Raw genomic sequence first — 21,320 nt, 5'->3', positions numbered from 1 at the left:
GCGGCTCTGTAACTGACATAATGTGACCCAACAATTAGTGACAAGATGGCTTAGAGAAACCCAAACTCAAGCTCAAACCAGAGCTGTAGATGTGACATACAGGTCAATTAGTAGGACTCGGTTTCCCAAGAGCATAAAACCACAGCTGTTCTCCCTGCTCACTGGCTAGTAAAGCAAAGAGGGCTTTTTTTGAATAAGACGTAATGTCTCTTATGAGCCATTTTAGTCATTCTGTATGAGGGTATATCAAAAGAATCTATACACACGGTTACAGTGGTAATATGCTTTTGGGAATCAGCTCATCAGAGACCTTCTGACGAATTTGAACTCTAATAGACAGATAAGAAATTGCTTTGAGTTTCCTCATCGCAGTTTTTGTTTAGTTTTTTTTTTGCCAAGGTTTGATTTAGTTCAAGCCTAGTTTGTTTCCATCCAAATAGAAATAAAGAAAAACATGTTTAAACCCATACATGACATTAAATACACTTTTTCTTAGTCACAGTTGGCCAATACTTGTAGCCAGTTACGTATTATGGCATAAAAACAACGGAAATAAGAGACAAAGTTCAAATTCTTAAAGGCACAGTACAGAAACAAATGATCCTCCATTATGTTTTTGTTTCAAACAAAGAAAAAGCTGTTTGTAGTTGTGGTATTAACAACCACAAGTCCTAAGACTGTTGCTAGCATCATTGCTAATGAGCGACAACGTCTGCTGGCGTCCCACTGACTGGGTGATTCAGTTTGTCCAGCCTTTTGTCCCTTCTGTCTCGCTTAGACATCTTTCTCAGATCTCTGTAAATCAATACTTCAATATGTCTTAAAAAGGTGAAAATATAAAAAAACATTTTTCTGTTTCTGTGGCCGCTTTTAAGTATCTGTCATGTACGTGAAGGAGACCTCAGCCAGTTCCCATTTTTCAATTTATATGCAGACATATTTTTCTCAGATTTGACATCTTGCCTATCTCTGCGCTATATTTTAGAAAAGTTTTTGGCCGGTGATTTACAGCATGGCCATGCGTTACATACAAAGATGACATGTGAGGGTACACAGGACGCCTGGCTGGCTTTGGGTGAATGCAGACAAAAACACAATGAAGCCAAAACTCAAATCTAAAGTGAATAAACTGGATTTCCCCTGGTCTTCTACCGCTGTTATTTAGGACTTAACTCACTCAATCTTAAGTGTCCATCTAATCTTAGGGGGTTAAAGGAACACCAAGAACTTTAATGTAATTGGTTAATTTTCTTCAAGCACTTGCCACAGAGGGAAAATAGTCTGAAATGTCCTCACTGAAACCAAAGGATGTTGCTAGCTGCAAGCTAACAAGCAAATCTGTGGCTAATGTTGAAAAATAACCAACTAAAACTGAACAATCCCTTTACAATGTGGCCTATTTCAAGAGGTGAGATTTACCAGGAATTAAGAAGACAAAAGAAGAAAGGATGGGGGACTATAAAGACAAAGGTGGAGATGGAAAGGAAAAGTCTAAGGAGGAATTAAAAGATCTGAGTGCACAGGGATGGAAGGAGGGCTATATAAATGAGTATAAATAGTTTAATAACATGCACGTGGGTTCTTGGGGTTAATGAAGGGGAAGAGAAAGATGGGGTGCAGACAACAGTGTGGAGAAAGGAAGGAGGATGAGTGAGAAGAAGATAGAGGGATGAGTGAAGGGGGGGATGGAGGAATCTAGTTGCCCCACCAGTCAACTTGAGAGTGTGAGTAGTTGCCTCCGTAGCCGTCACTGGTGTAGAAGTTGCCAAATCCACCTGAGAGGGAGGAAACAGAGGAGGAAACTCCAAGTTAACAAAGTTCTGCGTGAACCAAAAGTAACAAGGTATCTTATCTCTAACGTCTCTCACGAAAGTTGTGTTGCAGTGCAATGCTCAGTTGGAAAATAAGTATAATTTATGTGTTGAGTTGTTGGACACCTTTATCGATAATTTGGTAATTTTGTCTCCTATGAAAAAAAGTAGTAGAATGATTTTAAAGTATAAAATCAAACACACTAGTTTTATCCTAAGACCAGATCCTCACCTCCTCCAAAGCCACGGGTTCCTCCATGTCCTGCCTGGTTGCGACCTCCACGTCCTCCAAACCCTCCAGCGGTGCCTCCGGCGGCCGTCTGGCGATAATCACGAGCTCCAAAACCACCAGAGAACCTGGTGGGAAAATCAAATACAAAGTTAACTTCACTGCATTTGGACAAAACATTGTTGGGTTGAGACCCTAATATTTTATTAATATTAATAGAAAACCGACACACACATATACCAATTAAGCGGAGACAGTTTGTATGTATACCTCTTAGAGCGTCCTCTGTTGCTGCTCTTATGCTGGTGTTCATAGGCCAGGCTCTCAAGCCATGAGGGAACTTCCTGTTTGGCTTCTACCAGGATGTCCAGCAGGTCTTTAGTGATGTTTCCATTTTTGTCATTGAAGAACGATGTGGCCAGTCCTGCAAGATAAAAAGTAGTAAGTAATAGTAGCAGTACGTTTTGTGGGGTGTGGCTCAAAAAGCCTGAGAGTGTTTCTTCGTTTATCATGTAACACACATGACATGAGGTTAATAGCCTTGACTGGCATTAGTTGTAGTCTTACCCAGGTTTCCAACTCGTCCTGTACGTCCAATACGGTGGACATACTCCTCTATGTCGCTGGGCAGGTCAAAGTTAATGACGTGTTTCACATTGGAGATGTCCAGACCCCGAGCTGCTACCTGATTATGTCCAAAAAGAGCACAAACATTAACACACGTTCACATACAGTGATATATTCACTTTCTTCTATTGAGACTGTCAATTAATATTTGCTTAATATACAGTATGTATTATGGCAACCATTTTCATGGAGAAATGTTATCAGTGTATCTAACAGAATTGTGTTTTTACTGACCGCTGTGGCCACCAGAATGGGGCATTTTCCTGATCTGAACTGGCTCAGGGCCTCCTCTCGGTCTCGCTGGGAGCGGTCGCCATGGATACTGGTGCAGGCATAGCCCTCCCTATACAGGAAGTCCTCCAAGGCGTCTGCGCCTTTCTTGGTCTCCACAAAAACCAGAGTCAACGAGTCCTTACCTGATGAACCGGGAGGAAAAAAAGACACCTGAGGTTAGTCATTAAAAGGTGTGTGGATAATCATGGTCGTCGCTACATTTATAAACACGAAAAACTGATTTTAACATCTTGAGAATAGAGTAGCTTCAGGGTATTTCTGTTTTCAAACGTCAGATTTTGAATACTGTACAGCTGCACTGGCTCAGGGTCACCACAATCATGAGAAATCTATTTTTGTAGAAGATTAGCATGCATGCAAAATTTAACGACTATGAAACTTCACATTGGTCTCTTGTAATTTTGCATGCATGCTCATCTTCTACAAAAATGAATTTCTGTATCTTGCTCTGAATCTGAGAGATAAACAAACCAGATGATTTCACAATCCTTAGGGCTCGCTGATTACATGTGGTGGATCTGAGTGCATAGCAATGTCAGACTGTGTGTCTCTGTTAATGCGCCACACCTGAAAGAACAACCAATCAAATTTTGTACTCAACAAAACATTGACGTCACCTTGCAAGCGGCTGTGTGACACAGCTTTTTGAGACAATTTGTAAAAGAAAAGTAAAAGTACGCTTCTCAGGGAGATTAAACTTATGTTATCGTCAGGGAACACACTAACATCTGGATTCCTACAGCTGGCAAACAAAAATCCTTGAAGTCAATATTTTAACAATCCGCCATCTTACTGTATCTTATTCATTCATTTGCAATTTAAAAAAAAGTGTATAAACAAATCATATCAGTTGCTCTTTGAGCCCTTAATTAGTTTAAATTGGTCACATCACAATACAACAGATGCTTTTCAATGAACAGAATAGTGCAACAGGTAGCAGGGAGTGCAGTGTGGATAAAAACATAAAATAATCAAGAAGAAGAAAAAATAGCTAACAGCATCAGCAGCACTGTGTTGTTGTGCAGGCACTGTGACTAGAGCCACTGATGGAAAGAGTTTGGTCATAGTTCTTCCTCAATGCTCCTGCTCCATGAACATTACTACCTGATGATGAAGCGAAGGGCATTGGCCCACAGTTAAATCCACTCGTTAGCTGTTGGAATACAACATAACCAGACTCTCTCTATCAAGGCTTTGGGTCTGACACAAAGACACATTAACATACTGCACATAAAGGATGACACAAAAAAAAAAACTCTTGAACTCATAGAAAAAAACACAACAGGCATGTTTGATTTCAGCTTAGCAAACCTGACCCATGAAATGATACACAGAACCAAAAATAACCGAATAAACAAAGGATTCTCCATCCACAAAGAACAACATTAAAAGGGCAAGCAAAATTATTTAAAATATGAAATGACAGATACAAGTTTCACCATTGAGGATCTTACCAGGTTTCTCTATGTTGTCTCCAGTATTGTCCTGTACCTCGCTGGGGATAACTTGGGATAAAACCACACCAAACCACCAACATGTAAACTGCACTCAATCAGCAGTAGAAAACCAACTCTGTATGTTTAATGTTCCTGATGTACCAAAGAGACACACACTAATGTATTGGCTGGGATGGGAGGACGACACTATGATAACGGAAAAAGGATTGGGGAAATAAAACTGCATTGTGTGTGTATGTGTGTCTGTTAGCGGTAGCTCTAAACTGATGTAGAATAATCAGGTTGCAGCAAATGTTTTATGTGTCGTAGACCTGCAGTGTTAGGACACATCTGAGAGTTATGAGAGACCGTCTCACCTGTAGCACTGAGCAGGTCCAGGAGGAATGACCTCTTATCGCTCTCTTCCACCCACACCACTTTCTGAGTGATATTCTCCGAGGTAGAACCAACTCTGCCCACCGCCAGGAAGATGTACTCCTCCAGGAAGTCCCTGGCCAGGATCTGGGAGGCGAGCAGAGAATGTGCTAAATAATAGATTTTAAGCACTGGATAGGCAAGTGGCCCTTATAGACACCATGGAATCTCTTTACAGTACTCATTAATAACTGTAAATATCAAAGAACGCTGTATGAGCTTTCTCTACAGACACTTTCTTTCAGTGCTACAAATGCACAAAACGAAGAAGGCTGATCCAAAGTATCTGTGAGGGGAGAACAAACGTCAGATTTACTGCAAATATACCTGGATCTCTTTAGGGAAGGTTGCGCTGAACATCATAGTTTGTCGGATGCCTTTGTGCGGCATGGTGTCCTGTTCGACGATCCGTCTTATCTGTGGTTCAAATCCCATGTCCAGCATACGATCTGCCTCGTCCAGGACCAGGTAGCTGCAGTGACGAGAAGCAAGCAAAAACTCCTTTAAAACTCTTTAAAGGAACGCAGTTATATAAAATATTTCTCATCCCAAAAGATCAACAATGTAATTAAATTGAATCAGTCCATGAAAAACAAAATCCACAATTTTACCCATCACTCCCTCCTCCTGTCCATTTCTTACTTGCAGTAGTCAAGTCCAATCTTGCCCCTCTCCATCATGTCCACCAGTCTTCCCGGTGTGGCCACCAGCAGGTGGCAGCCTCTCTCCAGATCTCTTATCTGCTGGCCAATGTCTGCTCCTCCGTACACAACACAGGGACGCACTCTGGACCGGTACGAAAACTACAAAGAAGAATGCAAAAGGTTGAAGAAATACATGGACAAATGTTTCTCCATGTTTTATGTGTTTGTGCGTGTGTGTGTATATACCTTCCTGGCTTCATCATATATCTGCAGTGCCAGTTCTCTGGTTGGAGCCAATACCAGTGAGATGGGGTACTGCTTCCGACGCCCGTACTTTCCATTCTCCTGTAAGACAACGACAACACAACATTTTTTTTTTTTATAGCTCAGTTAAATCAAGAATTCACAGGAGGGAGGCCATAGTTTCACTCGGCTGGGAACCATCTTTAACTAAAATGTGAGCTCTAAATTTCACGGTACAGGTCACCACTTATTCGGTCAGTGGATCCCTACCTGGGGGAAGAAACGCTTGAAGGGGTCACACTATAAACTTTGTTTAATGACATTTGACTTTTTTTTTTTAATTCCCCTAGTAATTGATCCATGCGTTTTAAACAAGTTTAGACCCTTGAGGAAATAAAGTGCCATTATTTGGGGGCTTTGACTTTCTTCTTACCTGTCCAGATGCTTTAGCTGCGTTCAGAGCTTCTCCTGGTCCTTCAGTGTAGATCTGGCTCAGAATCGGCAGCAGGAACGCCGCAGTCTTCCCAGAACCTGCAGACACAAAGTCGATCTCATTCATTTCCACGCTTTTTTAATCTCATTACTATTAATTTGTTTTGTTTCTGGAGATATGATGTACTATATATGTGTATGTTTTTGTGTGTGTCCTACCTGTTTGTGCGCAGGCCATGAGGTCTCGTTTTGACTTGACAATCGGAATGGCATATTTCTGGACTGGGGTCGGTCTGGTGTAGCGACTCAGGGCAATGTTACCCATGATAATCTCACCCATGTCGACATCTTGGAACTACACAACACACACACACACACACACACACACACACACAATCAAACACACTTATAGAAAGAGCCGAGGATATATAATGTAATATTGTTGGATCCCTACTTATCCAGCAACAGCAGCTTACACTCTCGATGTGGTGAGGGCAGTTCTGTCCTGTAGCCTCAACGGGAATGTCATCGTATTTCTCAAAGTTAATCCCAGTGTTGCTGCCGGAGAACAACTCACTACAGAGGAGCAAAGCAGGAGAAGTTAGTGCACGTTAGTCTCATGCAGTTTAAAAATGATTTACAATAATTACACTTGTGTTAAAAAACAATATGTCTTTGAATACATCTCATAAGTATTGTGATCAATTATTTGACAAATTTTTAAACTATCAATTAATCTGCTGGTTATTTTCTCAATTGATTTTTGTTTAGTTGATAAAATGTCAAAAATAAAATTGTGAAAAATGTCCAACACCATTTACTAAACACAAGACCCAATGAAACCCCGACAATACCAGTCACAATTCGTCTAATGTTGATAATTACTACCATCTCTCCCTACAAAACAGTACTGCAGTCCACCTCTCATGGCCAGTGAAAGCACAGACTCACTGTTCAAGACGTTCATTACGTGGTGTTGGTTTGGACCAGTCTCCCTCATCTCGGGACTCCTCTACCCAGCGGCTGTTTCCTCCTCCTCCTCCACCACCACCAAATCCACCATGCTCAAACCTGAGCACAACACAAAGACAACGGTGGTACAAGATGTGTGATGTATGATGCTGCTATGATGTTTTCCAAATTCTACAAATCAGACTACTCTAGACGACTGCAGTTTTTCATTTCACAGTCCAGTCCTGGTTGCTTCTGGCTCCCTCTGTTGGCCAGGGATAGGTAACAGCCATTGCTCGACCGACATACATTAAGTCATGTTCTTTTTATTCAACAATTGTTGCTTTCATGTTGAACATGATGTCTTAAACTGAAGTCTTTTCAGTACAGTGACAAAAGGAAAACAAAGAAGTCATGTAGAGGCAGTTATTCAATCTGTCTCTGTGTCTCCTTACCTTCCTCTATTAGCATTGCCTCTGTCATTGAAGAATGCAGACTTCCCTCGGTTGCCAAAACTGCTATAGGCATCCTTGGCAGTGTTCCAGCCGCCTGCATCTGACAGGAAACATTGTTCTTTATTATTATTAGTGTAGTGTGGAGACCATTTTTTATAAATAAAAGTTTAAATAAATAAATATATTATTTCTATTTGGTTAATTTTGTTGAACAGAAGCCTAATATGACTGTACATTTAGGCAAGAACAGTTTATAAATTGGGAAAGAATGTCTGTATAGATAAACTGCATGATAAGTCATGTATACACAGACAGGGTGCAACATATATAAATTCCTCATTTTATGAGTAGTTTTTTTTCCCACACAGGACGTTATACGCTATAGAAGAAAAATATTTTTAACTTTAATGCAATAAAACCAAATCCCACCTTTATTTTCGTAGCCAGCAAAGCCCATTGGCTGTGCTGGGTTGATGGGGTTGAACGCTCCGCCCCGGTTGCCACGGTAACCTCCTCCGACACCACCTCGGCCCCGCTCCATGCGTGGCGGGCCACGGTTAAAAGAGTTGCCGCCGGCCATGCGGTTGTCATGGTAGCCATTCACAAAGTTGTTACGCCCCCCGTCCCAGCCATCTGCAGAGGGAGAAAAGGACAATGATTAAACAATGAAAATGACATTAAAATATTAACAATATGTGCAGGATTATTACTCATCACTGCTGTGAACGTGTTATCGGTAACCCATTAGTGGCTGATCAAGATCACAGATTACTTAATACGCCTTTCTTCACTTCACTGAGAGAAGAAGGTAACAAACCGGAAAACACACTGATGAGTTACTCTACAGTAAGAAAATGTTATGGAATAATATGCAGTAACAACAAAATGAACAGCAATGCATGGTAGCAAACTTCAAATAGTAGATGTTCAAAGAGGAACTTACAGTTGGCTGCGGGAGCTATGGTGTAGCCACCCTGTCGACCAGCAGCAAAGGCATTTCCTACTGGACAGGAAGACAATGTTTGAGTTTTGTTTTTAATCAGTAACAACTGCAGTTAATAAAGGTACCCTGTGGAGTTTTTGACCACTGGTAGCATTAAGGAGCAACGTTTTTGCAAGTGGGCGGGTCCTCACTATTTTGTTTGTATGCATGCAAGCATACTTATATAGCCACACAAGCATGCGGGCGAGCTGATTCATATCCTGCCACCGGTTTCACACTATTCCACTGATCAACAGTAGACGGCAGAAATGTAATGCGCAAAGAACCGTAGCGATGTGCCAGCAGACGCAGGGAAGAAGAAGACTGCTAGCTAGCTAACATGGATGTAAACAATGCAAAATATTCTGAAAAAATCAGCTTTGCAAATGTTTCATGAGGAAGGAAATTCATTCAAGGATTCACACAATGTATTTTGGTGAGTAACACTGAATGCCTTTTTTTTGTTTGTTTACAAGAAAACTCCACAGGACAGCTTTAACTTGATGCTACACACCATTTTTGGAAGCGTCTTTGTTCCGTAAATGTGGAGGAATGTATCGCCCTGCAGACAGAGAGAGACAGTGTCCAGCATCATTTAATGACTTATAAACCTTTAAGGACTTGGTTTTAAATTATTTCAAACTTCTGAAGCACCCACAGATAATCAACATTCATTGATCTATGGTGCACAACCGAAGCTAGAAAACGTGGAAATCCAATGTAGGTTTCCAAACTCATTATCTACTCTGTCTTGCGTCAGTGACGCATTTAAACTGCACTAAATTGCAATTAAAAGGAGTTTTACTGCTGTCAATAAAAGGAAATAAAAAATATTCCCTTTGTTGTCTTTTGGTCAACTATCCTGTCCTTCCCAATTTATTCTCTAAGGGGCACTTCCTTGGTTGCTGTCTTTATGTCTTGTATGTCTTTATTCCCGTGGTTTATTACTTGTCGAGGAAATGGTCCGGTTTGTGAAGGTCTCTGCACATTCATAACACTTCTAAAAACCATGTGCGCTGCTTACTGTTAGTGCCTCCACCTTGTCCGTCCGCTGCGCTCAAGTCTAGGACAGCGAGCTGGAGAAACAGAGACAGACAGTAAGAAAAACATGCAACAAACACAAACATTTTCAGCAGAACAAACTATCTAGCTTTGTTCTACATGTTTGAGGCCAGAGTGCTTCTTCTTGCACCATGTATTTTTTGTTTATCCATCATAATAAGCAATGTGAATGTGAAAGATTTGCTTAGAAACACTGGCTAGCAGCCAAACAATCACAATTTAAAAAGGACACAGAAATGGTTATGGCTTTTTTAAATTTCAGCACCAGACAACTCTGCACACCAGTTTGAAAAATGTTTCAATCTCAACATGCAGAAATCCTATTAAGGTTATGTCAGCAAACTGCACACAACTGGTCTGAGCTACTTTACAGTAAAGGATAGCAAAGTGATGAGAGGCAAAAGATTTGATGTTGGTGCGTCCAGCTTTCTCTGAGCAGAGAATCTAACTGCAGTTCAGGAAACAACTTTGAACTTTATGCTTTTATTTACAGAAATGTAATTTCGGTGTAGGGGTGGGATGCTCTTCTACACTGCAGCAACATTTAGTGAACTAGGCCAATAAGAGGGTTTGATTTCCCCATAAAAAACCTTCCCAGTGCAGCTTTTTTAGCATCCTAACTGAAAAAGAGGATGTATAATTTGTATAAAACGTGGTCAGTGTTGTGCATCCAATTCTATTGCATACATTTTGCCAATCAGACCTTTCCAAAATATCAATTGAGAACATACAGTACTTTTCTGTTGCCATCCAACTGTCTGACCAGTCAGACACAGCTAGTCTACGTTGCTAGTGACGCAGAAGAAATGAGCTTTTTTAAGCGGGACGCAGTCAAGACAAACATGAAAACAGTGCAATACTGCGTATTATCTGAAAGCCAGTGGGCTAAACTGTCAAACACTGCATTGTTTCTGTGTCAGTACCGCTAGCCCCATCTCCGCAAACCTCCATTTTATTATTCTATCAAGCTGCAAGACAAACGCAGTGAAGATAATAGTTCGTGGGTGCGTTTCATATGTTGACCGGAGAAAGCCGACGCAACCACTCGGGCGTAATTGGTCGTTTGGCTCTCTGTTATCATTAACAGTTTGCCCACAATCTAAGATAACTATCACATTTAACAGTGAGATTATAACTTCTTTAAATCATTTTGGACAACTCTTTGGTGTAGCATACACAGATATGATCCAACAACCAACAGGAAGAATAACCTTAACTGTTTTCCACGTCGTATGTTTCGTTCCCCGCCTCCGCTGCTGCATAGTCACATGAGTGTTTATCTGGGTGTAGAATTGAAGCGCACCCAACGCCAGCTAGCTAGCTAGCACGATAGCATCTCGTTAGCTGTTTTTAGGCTAGCCGGCAAGCTAACATTTACCCCTGTCGTGGTAACAAATTTCAACAACTGACACTGCAAGACACATTAAACTGACGCTCCTTACCTGCTGCTCTAGACCGTGGACATTTTCGACGGCCACATGACTCATAACTATAGAATATGGAGGAAAAATGTTGTCGTTGAAAAAAGGACCTCTTTGTTTGCCGGGTTTGATGTAATGTTATTTTTCCTTTGCCTCTATCCTGTTTCTGTGGTTACGACAGGTGATAGTTATTTCATTGGCAGTTATACGTAACTTTGTAAAATGCTACTGTTGAATTTTACGTGATGATAAATTCCTGTTTTTTAGCTACAAGGATGGTACTTCATGCAAACTCAGCTGATGTCGGCTTGCTCTTCAGCTGAAGCTGAGCGTCATCCACTTGTCAAGCGAGCCTGAATAACAGAAAAAAAACATCCGGTAACGCCAAAATAAAATTCAACAAACACGAGTCAATGTAAAATTCTGCTATATAACGCTATGCGCCAAATATAACTTCATCTGTTTGATGGAATGAATATTTGGCTATACCAAACGAAAACATATTTTTCTATATATGCTAAAATCATAGCAACTTGAGCAAATTTGACTGCACGTTGCTAGCTAACTAGCTAACGTTAGTTCAATTGTTTATAAAAGTTAAAAACTCGTAAAGATTAGTCAACGTAAAGGGATATGTACTAAACGCTATTGCATGCATGTAGTCCTAACCATATCTTGGACATTTCACATAGGGTTATGGTGAGCTATAATCAGATAACAGGTCCTCTATGTAAAATAAAATAATTTCCTCACTTCCGGATCGCCGCTGGCTAACGTCACGTAGCTTGATCGACTCAACTGAAATGTTATTAATCCAGACACCGCGATACTTGAATCATAATTTGTCGCGATATCACCATTGCAGTAAAACGCTACAAATACAAAAACGCTGTATGAGAATCCCTATATCACAGAAAAAGTTTCCATTGGTGACCACGAAGAATTTAAACAACAGTGACAGGTCTGTGACAAAGTTTATGGGAAACTGAAATTAACACAAACAGAAAAGTAACATTAACATAAACTAGGAGACATCCAACAGAAGATTTCTGCAGAAGCATATTCACGTGGACTCCATATGGGTTAAATGTGAGAAACGTGGTTATGCAGCGAGCTGAACACTGTTCACAAACAGCAAGTATGTGCATGTATAAAGCGCCTGTCATGATGTATGCATACCTGTGTCAAAGAAAAACACAGCAGGTTCCCTCACAGCTCTCCTATCACATTTGACATCTTGTACATGAGCGTGTCTCTCTTAAGGTCAAGTTTAAAGTTGTTGCTTGAAACTGAAGTGAGAAGGTTGACATCACATCCTTTTACATTTTAAAGAGCAGAGATCATTTGTTCTAGATTAGATGACAGAGATTACATGAACGACTGTGTCTCTATGGGTCCTAATTTCAGAATAACTTCTTAATTATTTCCAAGACATTTCCTGAAAAGAATGATGTAATTTGGTGCTAATCTTAATAAAATTCAGACAGTGTAAATAGGTACACTTCCTCTGATTAATTCAAATGAACTGCGAGGGTAACAGTGATCTGGATCTTGAGCACATGGTTATAGCAAGAGATTTTGATAAGGTACGGCTTCAACATGCAGTACATGAACTCGAACTGGGGACGTTGTGGTTATATGCCATTACCGTTATTCGTCTTTTTAATTTTCCCATGAATTCATAGGTAAGGCATATTAAAGGGGAACTCCACCGATTTGACTCAAAGGTCAATTTACTCAGTTTGACGTTCACACACATTGACTCTTTCATTCACGCAGTACAACACATGCAGCATTTGTATTTTTTGGCTTTTGTGTCAACAACTGGCTCACCGTAGTGTTGGTCGTGGGTGGTGGTCCACCAAAATAAGACACAGTATGAATTCTGAGCATGTTGTAGGTTTTAAATTGTCACCCACAAACACATATTTTCTGTGGTTTATGGTCAGTTCCCGTGGCGTCGCTCATTTTATACTCTTTCCCTCATGTACACACACACAGGATGTGTATTCAGTGGCTTGGTCAAATTGAATATAAGCTGCTGTTGAGGAGCTGGTTATATATTTATAAAGCTCACCCTTCCATCTTGACAGGAACATATTAACCACTTTGGAAACATCTGAAGCCTCATTGCAACAACCAACAACACAAAACAAACCTTTCAGAAACCAGTTGTGCCTACATTATGTATAGGTATAGTTTGTTTTTAATTGTTTAATTGTATTGTAGGATTATGAACTGTAAGACACCAAAGAAAGAACTCCAACCCTTCTCGTCATTTTTGGCAGTGAGCTTGTGTGGGATGTGTCTACCTAGTAACTTTCCACTTCCAGTCTGTAACTTTCCACTGCAGCAGAGGATGTTGTTAATGTCATCCTATCTGACAGAGTGGTGGCATGTTTGCTTGTTGTGGTGCCTTTTAATAGATTATTATGAACATACCTGTTGGTTCCCTGGTGTTGCCTCAGGTCTTGTGTGTTGAAGCAGACATTTTATTTTCACTTTTTAGTGTTTTTTCCAGATAGCTAGATAGCGAGTGAGATTTCCAGTGAGTAACTAAATAACAATACATGCAGCTGGTCATGAGAATAATTTCCAAAATATGTCTTATGAATTGCAAGTAACTGTAAAGAGAACCAGTACTGAAGATATGAGGGTGCATTATTATTGTAATCTCACAGATTAGATCACCGTGTTTATAACATAGCCACTTGCCATGCAGGGGTCAAATTTCAAGTGTGGTATATTGATATTTTGGGACAATAAACTCATAGAAGAATGTGTAGCCTGGTACAGGTTGAAGCCAGCAGCCCTTCGACTGTGACGATCCATTTACAGACTGAGGACACTCTGGCAGAGCCACACGGGGAGTAATTCAAACTCTTTGGCCAATCAGAATCAAACATTCTCTATGGTAATAAAGAATACTTGCAGTATACCTGACTGGTGTCTCGCGCTTTCGTAAATAACTAAAGCCATAGAGGGCATGATTAGTCGAGAAAGCCAAATAAACAAGACAGCATCAACAAGCAACCAACATTAATAAAAGAAAGCCAGTATTATACACTGGGGGCATGGAGTTCGATAGACGGGGCGTTTGCCTGGCAGAGACGAAAAGATGTTACTGAGTTCATCATGGGAAATGTGGGAGTGTTTTGGGAGTTCCCCCATTGTAGGAACCATGAATTTCTTTACAAAAGTTGTGTCAGTCCATCTTGTAAATGTTGAGATATTTCACAGGATGAGGGAAAATTGTGGCCTGCTTGTAGTGCTGGAGGAAAACTCACCCTCGTGGCAATCCATCCAAGAGTTGTTGAGATATTTCAGTCTGGACCAAAGTGACAGACCAACCAAAAAAATATATAGTGTATGGTTATTATGAAATGATGCCAGTGGTAAACTTGCAGGGAATGGATCCACCAGGGTACTTAAGGCTGCTGGATGTCTCACTTTGGGGGTAATAAGAAAAATGCTAGCTGTCATTATAATAAATAAACAAAAACTCAGTGTATTTTTTCTTTTTCATTCTTTGTCAAGCACATGAGATGAGAAGAGCCTACAAGGCACAGTGTGTAGTGTCTGAACACCGCACACTGTTAACATAATAGCCCTCATGCACAGATCCTGATGGAGGCCTTTAGGTGGACCAGAACGACCAGTTTGGTTACATGTTCTTTTTCCATTAAGAGATAACCTGTGAGTGCCGAATGGTGTCAAGTTCAACAGTGATTATTGCTGTATTATTCAGTTACGTGGAGAAAGATAAATTACTTTTTGTTGCAAAGTAATCCCTCAATTAACCTGCACAAGCCAGTCAAACTATATAAACCTCTTAAAGTAATCAGCAGAGAGATATCAGACTGGACAGACATCAAATCAAAGGACGCAGATCTTGGTAGTCCCATCCTTATTTTTATTGTGTAAAACAAAAGGTGTAAGAACTCCCTACAGTCAGATGTGGGAAGACAATTCAGAAGTGGCACCTCTTATTCCTGAGAAAATCCTCACAATAGCCACATTGAGAAATACCACTCAAGTTAGTTTAATTGCACAGTGTTAAAAAAAAAATACAATAACACAATTAAGTCCTCTCCTTCACATTGGAATTCAGGCTTAACATCAGTTCTTACAAATTAACACAACAACACCACAATTCATATTACATTCATAAAAACCATTTGAGAGGAAGACACCCTTGGAGTTCTATAATAGGTGTAGAAAATAAAAATGCTTATTTTCCCAACACATGCATGAGTGCAGCTTAGAACATGTTGTATCATGTGCATGTGTTATAATGACAAGCTGTTACTCTCTAACACTCTCTGATGTGTTGAAAATAACTACCCTAGACTGAGAAATAAAAGACTGAGAAGAAAAAGCCAAACATAGTAGGATCATTTCTACATTTCCAGTAACAGTCTATTCTCCTGAAAACTCCACCGAAACATTGTTGTAAGGCAACAGTGGTGTTATATAGGTGTATACCACCTAGTGTGTGCACACATCCCACACAGCAAAAGGAGATTCGACAGGTGACAGTAGGTAGTACAAAATATATTAAAAAAACGTTTTAAATTGCACTTGGCAATATAACTCTTGTATGTTCTCCACTAATTGATACAATGTGGAGTGAAAATATGGCTTAAATTAAAATCTCATGTCAGGCAATGGAATGATGATGTGATTATTACTGTCAATGAAGTTCAAGTGCAAGTTTTCCTGGGTGTTTTCCTAACTTATCTACCACCACCATAACCCCAACTTTTGGTCATCAAACATTTGCACTCATCTCATAAAGGCAAGGGTTTGTGGACCTCTGTACTGTTAAGGGAGTTCCTGATAGTCCCCTATAAAAAGAGGAATGCTTTATTTAATTCAGTGGAACTTATGATACAGTGAAATTGATCAAAAGACTATTTACAGTAGTTAAAGATTATCTTCACCACAGGTGTCTCTTAAAGGGGTTAGTAGGCTTCAAACAAAGTGCTTGATGGATTATTGAACAGTGTCCATTTTTGTAACTTTTGAACTGACAATCCATCAAGCATGGATTCACACTGTAGCCACGTTTCCACTTAAATGTAACGCAAATTTCAACTGAATTTCAAGAAAATCTGCCAAAGAAAATGCAAATTATTGTGCGTTTCCATTCACTACCGTTATGTGAAAAACAAGTGTGGACCATTATTTCTACACAATTGATCGCATCTTGCCCTTCTTTACAATGCAGGCTTTTAGTCTTCGAGTGTGGTCATTCAAAACCCTTGTGCTTTCACAACACTTTGTACGAACTAGTTTGAAGCATACTGAACACTTGACAGTTATCACCATATATACAATGTAGAAAATACAGTTCAGAATAGAACAAAGTACTAATTTGTTCTATAAAAAAAACCAAAACCTTTCAAGAGGTGGTTCCTTAGCATAATCCTGAGCATATTTCAAATCTACATGGGGTTCTAGATTCAGTTTTGCAGGAAAAAGAAACGGGACAAAAAGGATGAACAGAACCCTTTGCTGCGTAGACAGGAGGCCTTTTAAACATTTTCTCATGAGATGAAACCTGTTTGATGAAGGAAACCATGTTCTTTACTTAAAAGTTGAGAGAAAACTGAAGGGTAGCTTACCTGCAGACCATTCCTGCTTGTAGGTTACAGACAAACTTGGCCCAACGCTTGGAATTAACCGAGCCTACAAGGAGAAATAGATGAAGAGAAAGATCCCGACAGAGCAAATCACCACCAGTCCTATGTTCAGGATGATTCTGGTTCGTGGAGGTTCATGGAGAAGCTCATCCATGATCCTCTCCTGTTCCTGGATTGTAATGACTGGAGCTTCGGGCTGCTTCTCCTGGAAGCCACAAAACCACTCTAAAACTTTCACACATCTCCCACCCTCCACTTCTCCTCCTCCAAAGCAGCCCTCCTCCTCCCTCACTCCTCCCTCTTCTCCTGCTTCTACCGTTTTCGGGTCAGAAATTGGTGAGTGGCAACCATTCTGAATTGGACGGTGGGTTTCTATGTCAATGGCTGTGATGGCATGAACATTGCTTGGTTGAGCATTTTCATGATTGGCCTCAATGCCATTGAGCATGTTTGGATGGTCTTTACCAAGCAAACTGTTTCCTTTTAGGATTGCATGGTTTAGAGGCTTCAAAGCATTGATGTCTTCTCCAGCTTTCTCTTTCTGTCTTAGCCTCTTTCTCTTGTTCAGCCCCCACAGAGTAGTGGTTCTGATTTGTTCTTTTCTGGGCGGAGGAGTGCAGAGACTCACAACTACAGTCACCAAAGCTGACACCCAAAACAAGATGGCTGCCACATACATGAAATGAACATCTTTGATGAAAAATGGCCGCTCATCAGGCTCGTCGCAGTGAGGCTCGCGGTAAACCAATGCCAAAACCAGACGCAATGCTCCAAGGGCAAACCCAACCATGCCGCCCCAAAAGGCGCCAGTCTCATTGCAGCGATTCCACAGGACGCCAAGCAAAAAGAGAGCAGCTATGGGTGGAGTTAGGTAATCTGATACTTCTTGGATGTAATAGAACATCTGGCCTCCCTGCATCTCGATGATGACCGGCACCCAGGCAATGCTGATGATCACCATGAAAACCACAAACAACCTGCCGACTATCACCAGCTCCCTGGATGACACCTGCTTTCGTAGCATCTTGTAAATATCCAACGTGAATATGGTGCTCGCTGAGTTGAAGATGGAGTCCAAGTCGCTCATTAGAGCTGCGATCATGACAGCCATCATCAGGCCACGGAGACCGACGGGCATCACTGACATGACGAGCCGCGGGTAAGCCACGTTGCTACAGCCAGCCGCAGAACCGCACACTTCCTTGCAGTGGTCTGGGCTGATACACGCCAGCTCATCAGCAAAGAAGACCCTGGAAATCATCCCTGGAATCAAGATGATAAATAATTATTTCGTCCTCAGACAGGATGTTAGGTGTAAGTCACTGAAAAGGCAATTAATGGTTACCTGGGATTACAATGATGAACATGGGGAGGATCTTCAGAAAGCCAGCCATGACAGTAGAACCTTTGGCATGGGCGATGTTCTTTGCTGCCAGAACCCGCTGAACAATCACCTGATCTGCACACCAGTACCTGGAACACACAGTGATGCGTGAGTTAACAATTAATCCTATCAAGTATCAAATCTTCTGGGCATGGAACTGAACCAGATAGGAAGTCAGACGTGGACCAAAGTACCAAATAGAGGCAGGAGTCTGGCCCAGTATGAAACCGGGCCACGGCAGGTCTGGATCCCTCGGGCCTCGAAGGATTTTCAGAGCATCTGGCTTCGGGTTTAGGTGGTGGTGGCAGGATTCAGAATACGTCAGGTTGGGTGAAGACAGCAAGATGGCAGTGATGTTTGGAGTAGCCTGCATGTACTTGATCCTCAACCCTTAAAATGACATGGCAGGACATGGTTTAGGATTTGGAATAGTATACTGATCCAAATGTAGTTTAATTATTTACATGGTATAAATGGGTGAACTTCAATGCATAAAGGAGATAGATAAAGACCTTCAAGTCCTCCCACTTTGAAGAGGCTGATGCCTGTAAGGCAGAGTGCTCCGGCGATCATGAGAAATGCCTGGACCGTATCTGTGTAGATGACAGCGACCAGACCGCCAGTGACGGTCAGCAAAGCCGTCATGGCGATGAGGAGGATGATTGACAAATAGAGGTTCCACCCTAAGGATTCCTGAATGAACAAAGCTCCGGCATAGAGGTCCACGGACAACTTGGTGAAGATGTACAGGACAAGAGATAACGCGGCAAAATACACCTTTAGTCGCCTCCCGCCATACCGTTTGGACAGGTACTCCGGCATGGTGTAGACTCCGGACTGAATATACACAGGGATAAACACCCAGCCTAACAACTGGAGCAATAATAGAGCATTGAATTCCCATGCAGCCACGCTGAACCCACTGGCAGCACCTGATCCAGCTAGTCCAATGAAATGCTCACTTCCTATGTTGCTGACGAATAGAGATGCTCCTACAGCTGCCCAATTCATGGAGCGACCAGCGAGGAAGTAGCCGCTCACTGTGCTCTGATTGGCTTTCCACATGGCAAAGAAACCAATCGCTATCACCAGGATGAAGTAGATTACTACAATGGTGATGTCTGCTACTTCCATGATGGTGGTGGTGGCTATGTTTACGTTAACTAACTGCTGAGCTGTAGCACTGTTGCGTCCTAGTGTAATATCTTTGCGCTTTATATCTCGTTAGGACCCTAGATATAAAATGCAGTGCGGATACACTTGTAAAACAAGTCCACAGTTACCTGTTTTAATCTGATTTTAGGGTGTTAAACTGTGGCCAGTCAGTGCAAACATCATATACAGTCATCTGCACACTGTCATATATACAGTATAAAGCAGTTAAAAAGGGGAGATCTGAGATAAAAGTGTCTTGTTCCTTTGGCATCTGATTCTAAGAAAATATTCTACGTAGTTCCACGTTTTTTTTATCATATGTAGTTAGTCTCAGTTTTGGTAATCAATGCAGGTTGTGGTTTGGCAGCTTACAAAATGGCGGTGCATTTTCGATGGGTTTTGACTGAGGGAGCCACAAAAGAATCATCTGGGTCCTGCAACAAACACAAATGCACAAACAAAATTAATGATTTCCAAAAAAAATCCTGTGACCAATTTATTTTATTTATTTACCTATAATTTCTAATACTTCTGTAAAGTACATGTAGTCCCCCATGACCTTTAGGGTCACTGCTTGGGGGACTCCCTAGTATGTGCCAAGCTCCTAAAACATTTCCCATAATGCAACTTAGTAATATCTCTCATTAGACCCTGCCTGCCTGGTAAATGTCTACATCTCCACACGTTCTTGTTTTGTCAACTTCTGTTTCTAAGGTCATGAAAGAACTGTCAAGCTCAAATCCACACCTCCAGTTACGTCTCCAATCTCAAACTAAGCAAACCCTGACGAGTTTCTCTGACTCATCAAACAACTATTTTCACAGTAGTACTCCCCCATGACAAGTAAACTGATCTTTATCAGTTGAGTGGCTTCCTTGCTCAGATCAACATCTCCTTTATCTAAACCTACACTAAAAGTCTTCTCATTACTTGGACCGTCTGTTTTAACTATCATGTCACTTGTATTTTTATTTTGTCTAAAACTGTGAAGTTTTGTAAATCTCAGCATACCCATGAAGGCTTGTGACTTGTGGTAAGTGAAGGAAAAGTCATGATTAATGCAACCCCTGGTTATATCAAGATCCCTGCAAGCTGTGTAAACACAGACAAACATGTTTCTTTTCTTTTCTGTCTTGTCTTTCCGATGCACCTGCACAGCAGAGCCTTTCACAAAGCCTATTGTTCCCTCATTTCTGTGGCCTTTCCAGAGGGTGGAGGAGCTCGGGAATGACAGGCAGCTATCTGAGAGAAGTGGAGCAGTCAGCACGTAAACCGCTCTGCCAGACTGTCCTTTAAGAGTGACAGAGCAGTTTTGAGTGCTGTTAAAGGGGAATAGATTATATAAGAACCCCAAAGCTCAAAGCTATCACTCTGACTGTGCCACGTCTGCATTTTACAGTCAGGGCTAATTAAACCATCGACTAATATCAACTCAAGTCACCAGTTTTCATTTTACATATGCCATCACCATGATATTTTCTACTCAGTGCTCTGGGTATAGTGACTTTTAAAAAGACCTCTCAGTGCACAGGCTGACCAACTGACTGAGCGGGCCAAGTTATGGACCAATCCAGGCTGAAGTATCTCAACGAGCTGCAGGGCTCTGGGTGAAATTTGCCAGGTACCAGCTGGTGTATTGGTATTTGTAGAGGGGGAGGGGTCACATCTCAGCTGCTTTCTAGAAATAACTATCTGTATTTTCTGTTAGCAATGCTATCACTAGCCTTGATACGGGACTGTAGTATGAGGGTCCTGCATCAAGGCTGCTGTTTGTTGCTGAGCAGAGTGCTCTGGTCTGCGGAGGACAGCCGGGGTTGACTGTATGAATGTGTACAGTTTTTGGAAAATCTAAATCTCTCCACACAGCTTCACTCCAGTCACTTTATTTTTGTTTTGTGCAGGCAGCATGAAAATGTTTCAGTAGCGTTGGGAACAATAGCATCAGTGACGTTTCCTCACCAGAGTACATAGGACCTACTGTAGGGCTTCCAGGTACAGGGTACCCCGCTGCTACTTGCAGTAAAGTCAATATTGATTTTAAACAATTAGCACAAGACCAACCGACTTCTTGAGAGGAATGCTCTAAGTGTTGCTGCTGGATAACTCAGGATTAC

The 21,320-nt window shown here is 41.3% G+C and overlaps 2 protein-coding genes across 2 annotated transcripts; both read right to left on the bottom strand.

Moving 5' to 3' along the window:
- Window positions 1-1,637: 1,637 nt before the first annotated feature.
- Window positions 1,638-7,653, bottom strand: LOC139306640 (ATP-dependent RNA helicase DDX3Y). The gene is made up of 14 exons (XM_070930544.1): window positions 7,558-7,653; window positions 7,103-7,222; window positions 6,628-6,727; window positions 6,371-6,506; window positions 6,165-6,250; window positions 5,723-5,821; window positions 5,475-5,635; window positions 5,160-5,304; window positions 4,775-4,919; window positions 2,902-3,083; window positions 2,608-2,725; window positions 2,311-2,464; window positions 2,044-2,168; window positions 1,638-1,775 (listed from the first exon to the last, which is right to left on the bottom strand). Exons 4-14 carry the CDS (start codon window positions 6,489-6,491, stop codon window positions 1,696-1,698), a joined length of 1,416 nt encoding a protein of 471 aa, XP_070786645.1. The 5' UTR covers window positions 6,492-6,506; window positions 6,628-6,727; window positions 7,103-7,222; window positions 7,558-7,653; the 3' UTR covers window positions 1,638-1,695.
- Window positions 7,654-14,914: 7,261 nt separating this feature from the next.
- On the bottom strand, window positions 14,915-19,315 carry LOC139306615 (sodium/myo-inositol cotransporter-like). Its single transcript, XM_070930515.1, has 4 exons — window positions 18,564-19,315; window positions 18,246-18,441; window positions 18,013-18,140; window positions 14,915-17,930 (listed from the first exon to the last, which is right to left on the bottom strand). The coding sequence occupies exons 1-4, from the start codon at window positions 19,183-19,185 to the stop codon at window positions 16,714-16,716; spliced, it is 2,163 nt and encodes a 720-aa protein (XP_070786616.1). The 5' UTR covers window positions 19,186-19,315; the 3' UTR covers window positions 14,915-16,713.
- Between the last annotated feature and the right edge of the window lie 2,005 nt (window positions 19,316-21,320).

Source organism: Enoplosus armatus, chromosome 24 (assembly GCF_043641665.1).
Source record: "Enoplosus armatus isolate fEnoArm2 chromosome 24, fEnoArm2.hap1, whole genome shotgun sequence".
NCBI classification, from domain to species: Eukaryota; Metazoa; Chordata; class Actinopteri; order Centrarchiformes; family Enoplosidae; genus Enoplosus; species Enoplosus armatus.
This window is presented reverse-complemented; position numbering and strand designations above follow the sequence as displayed.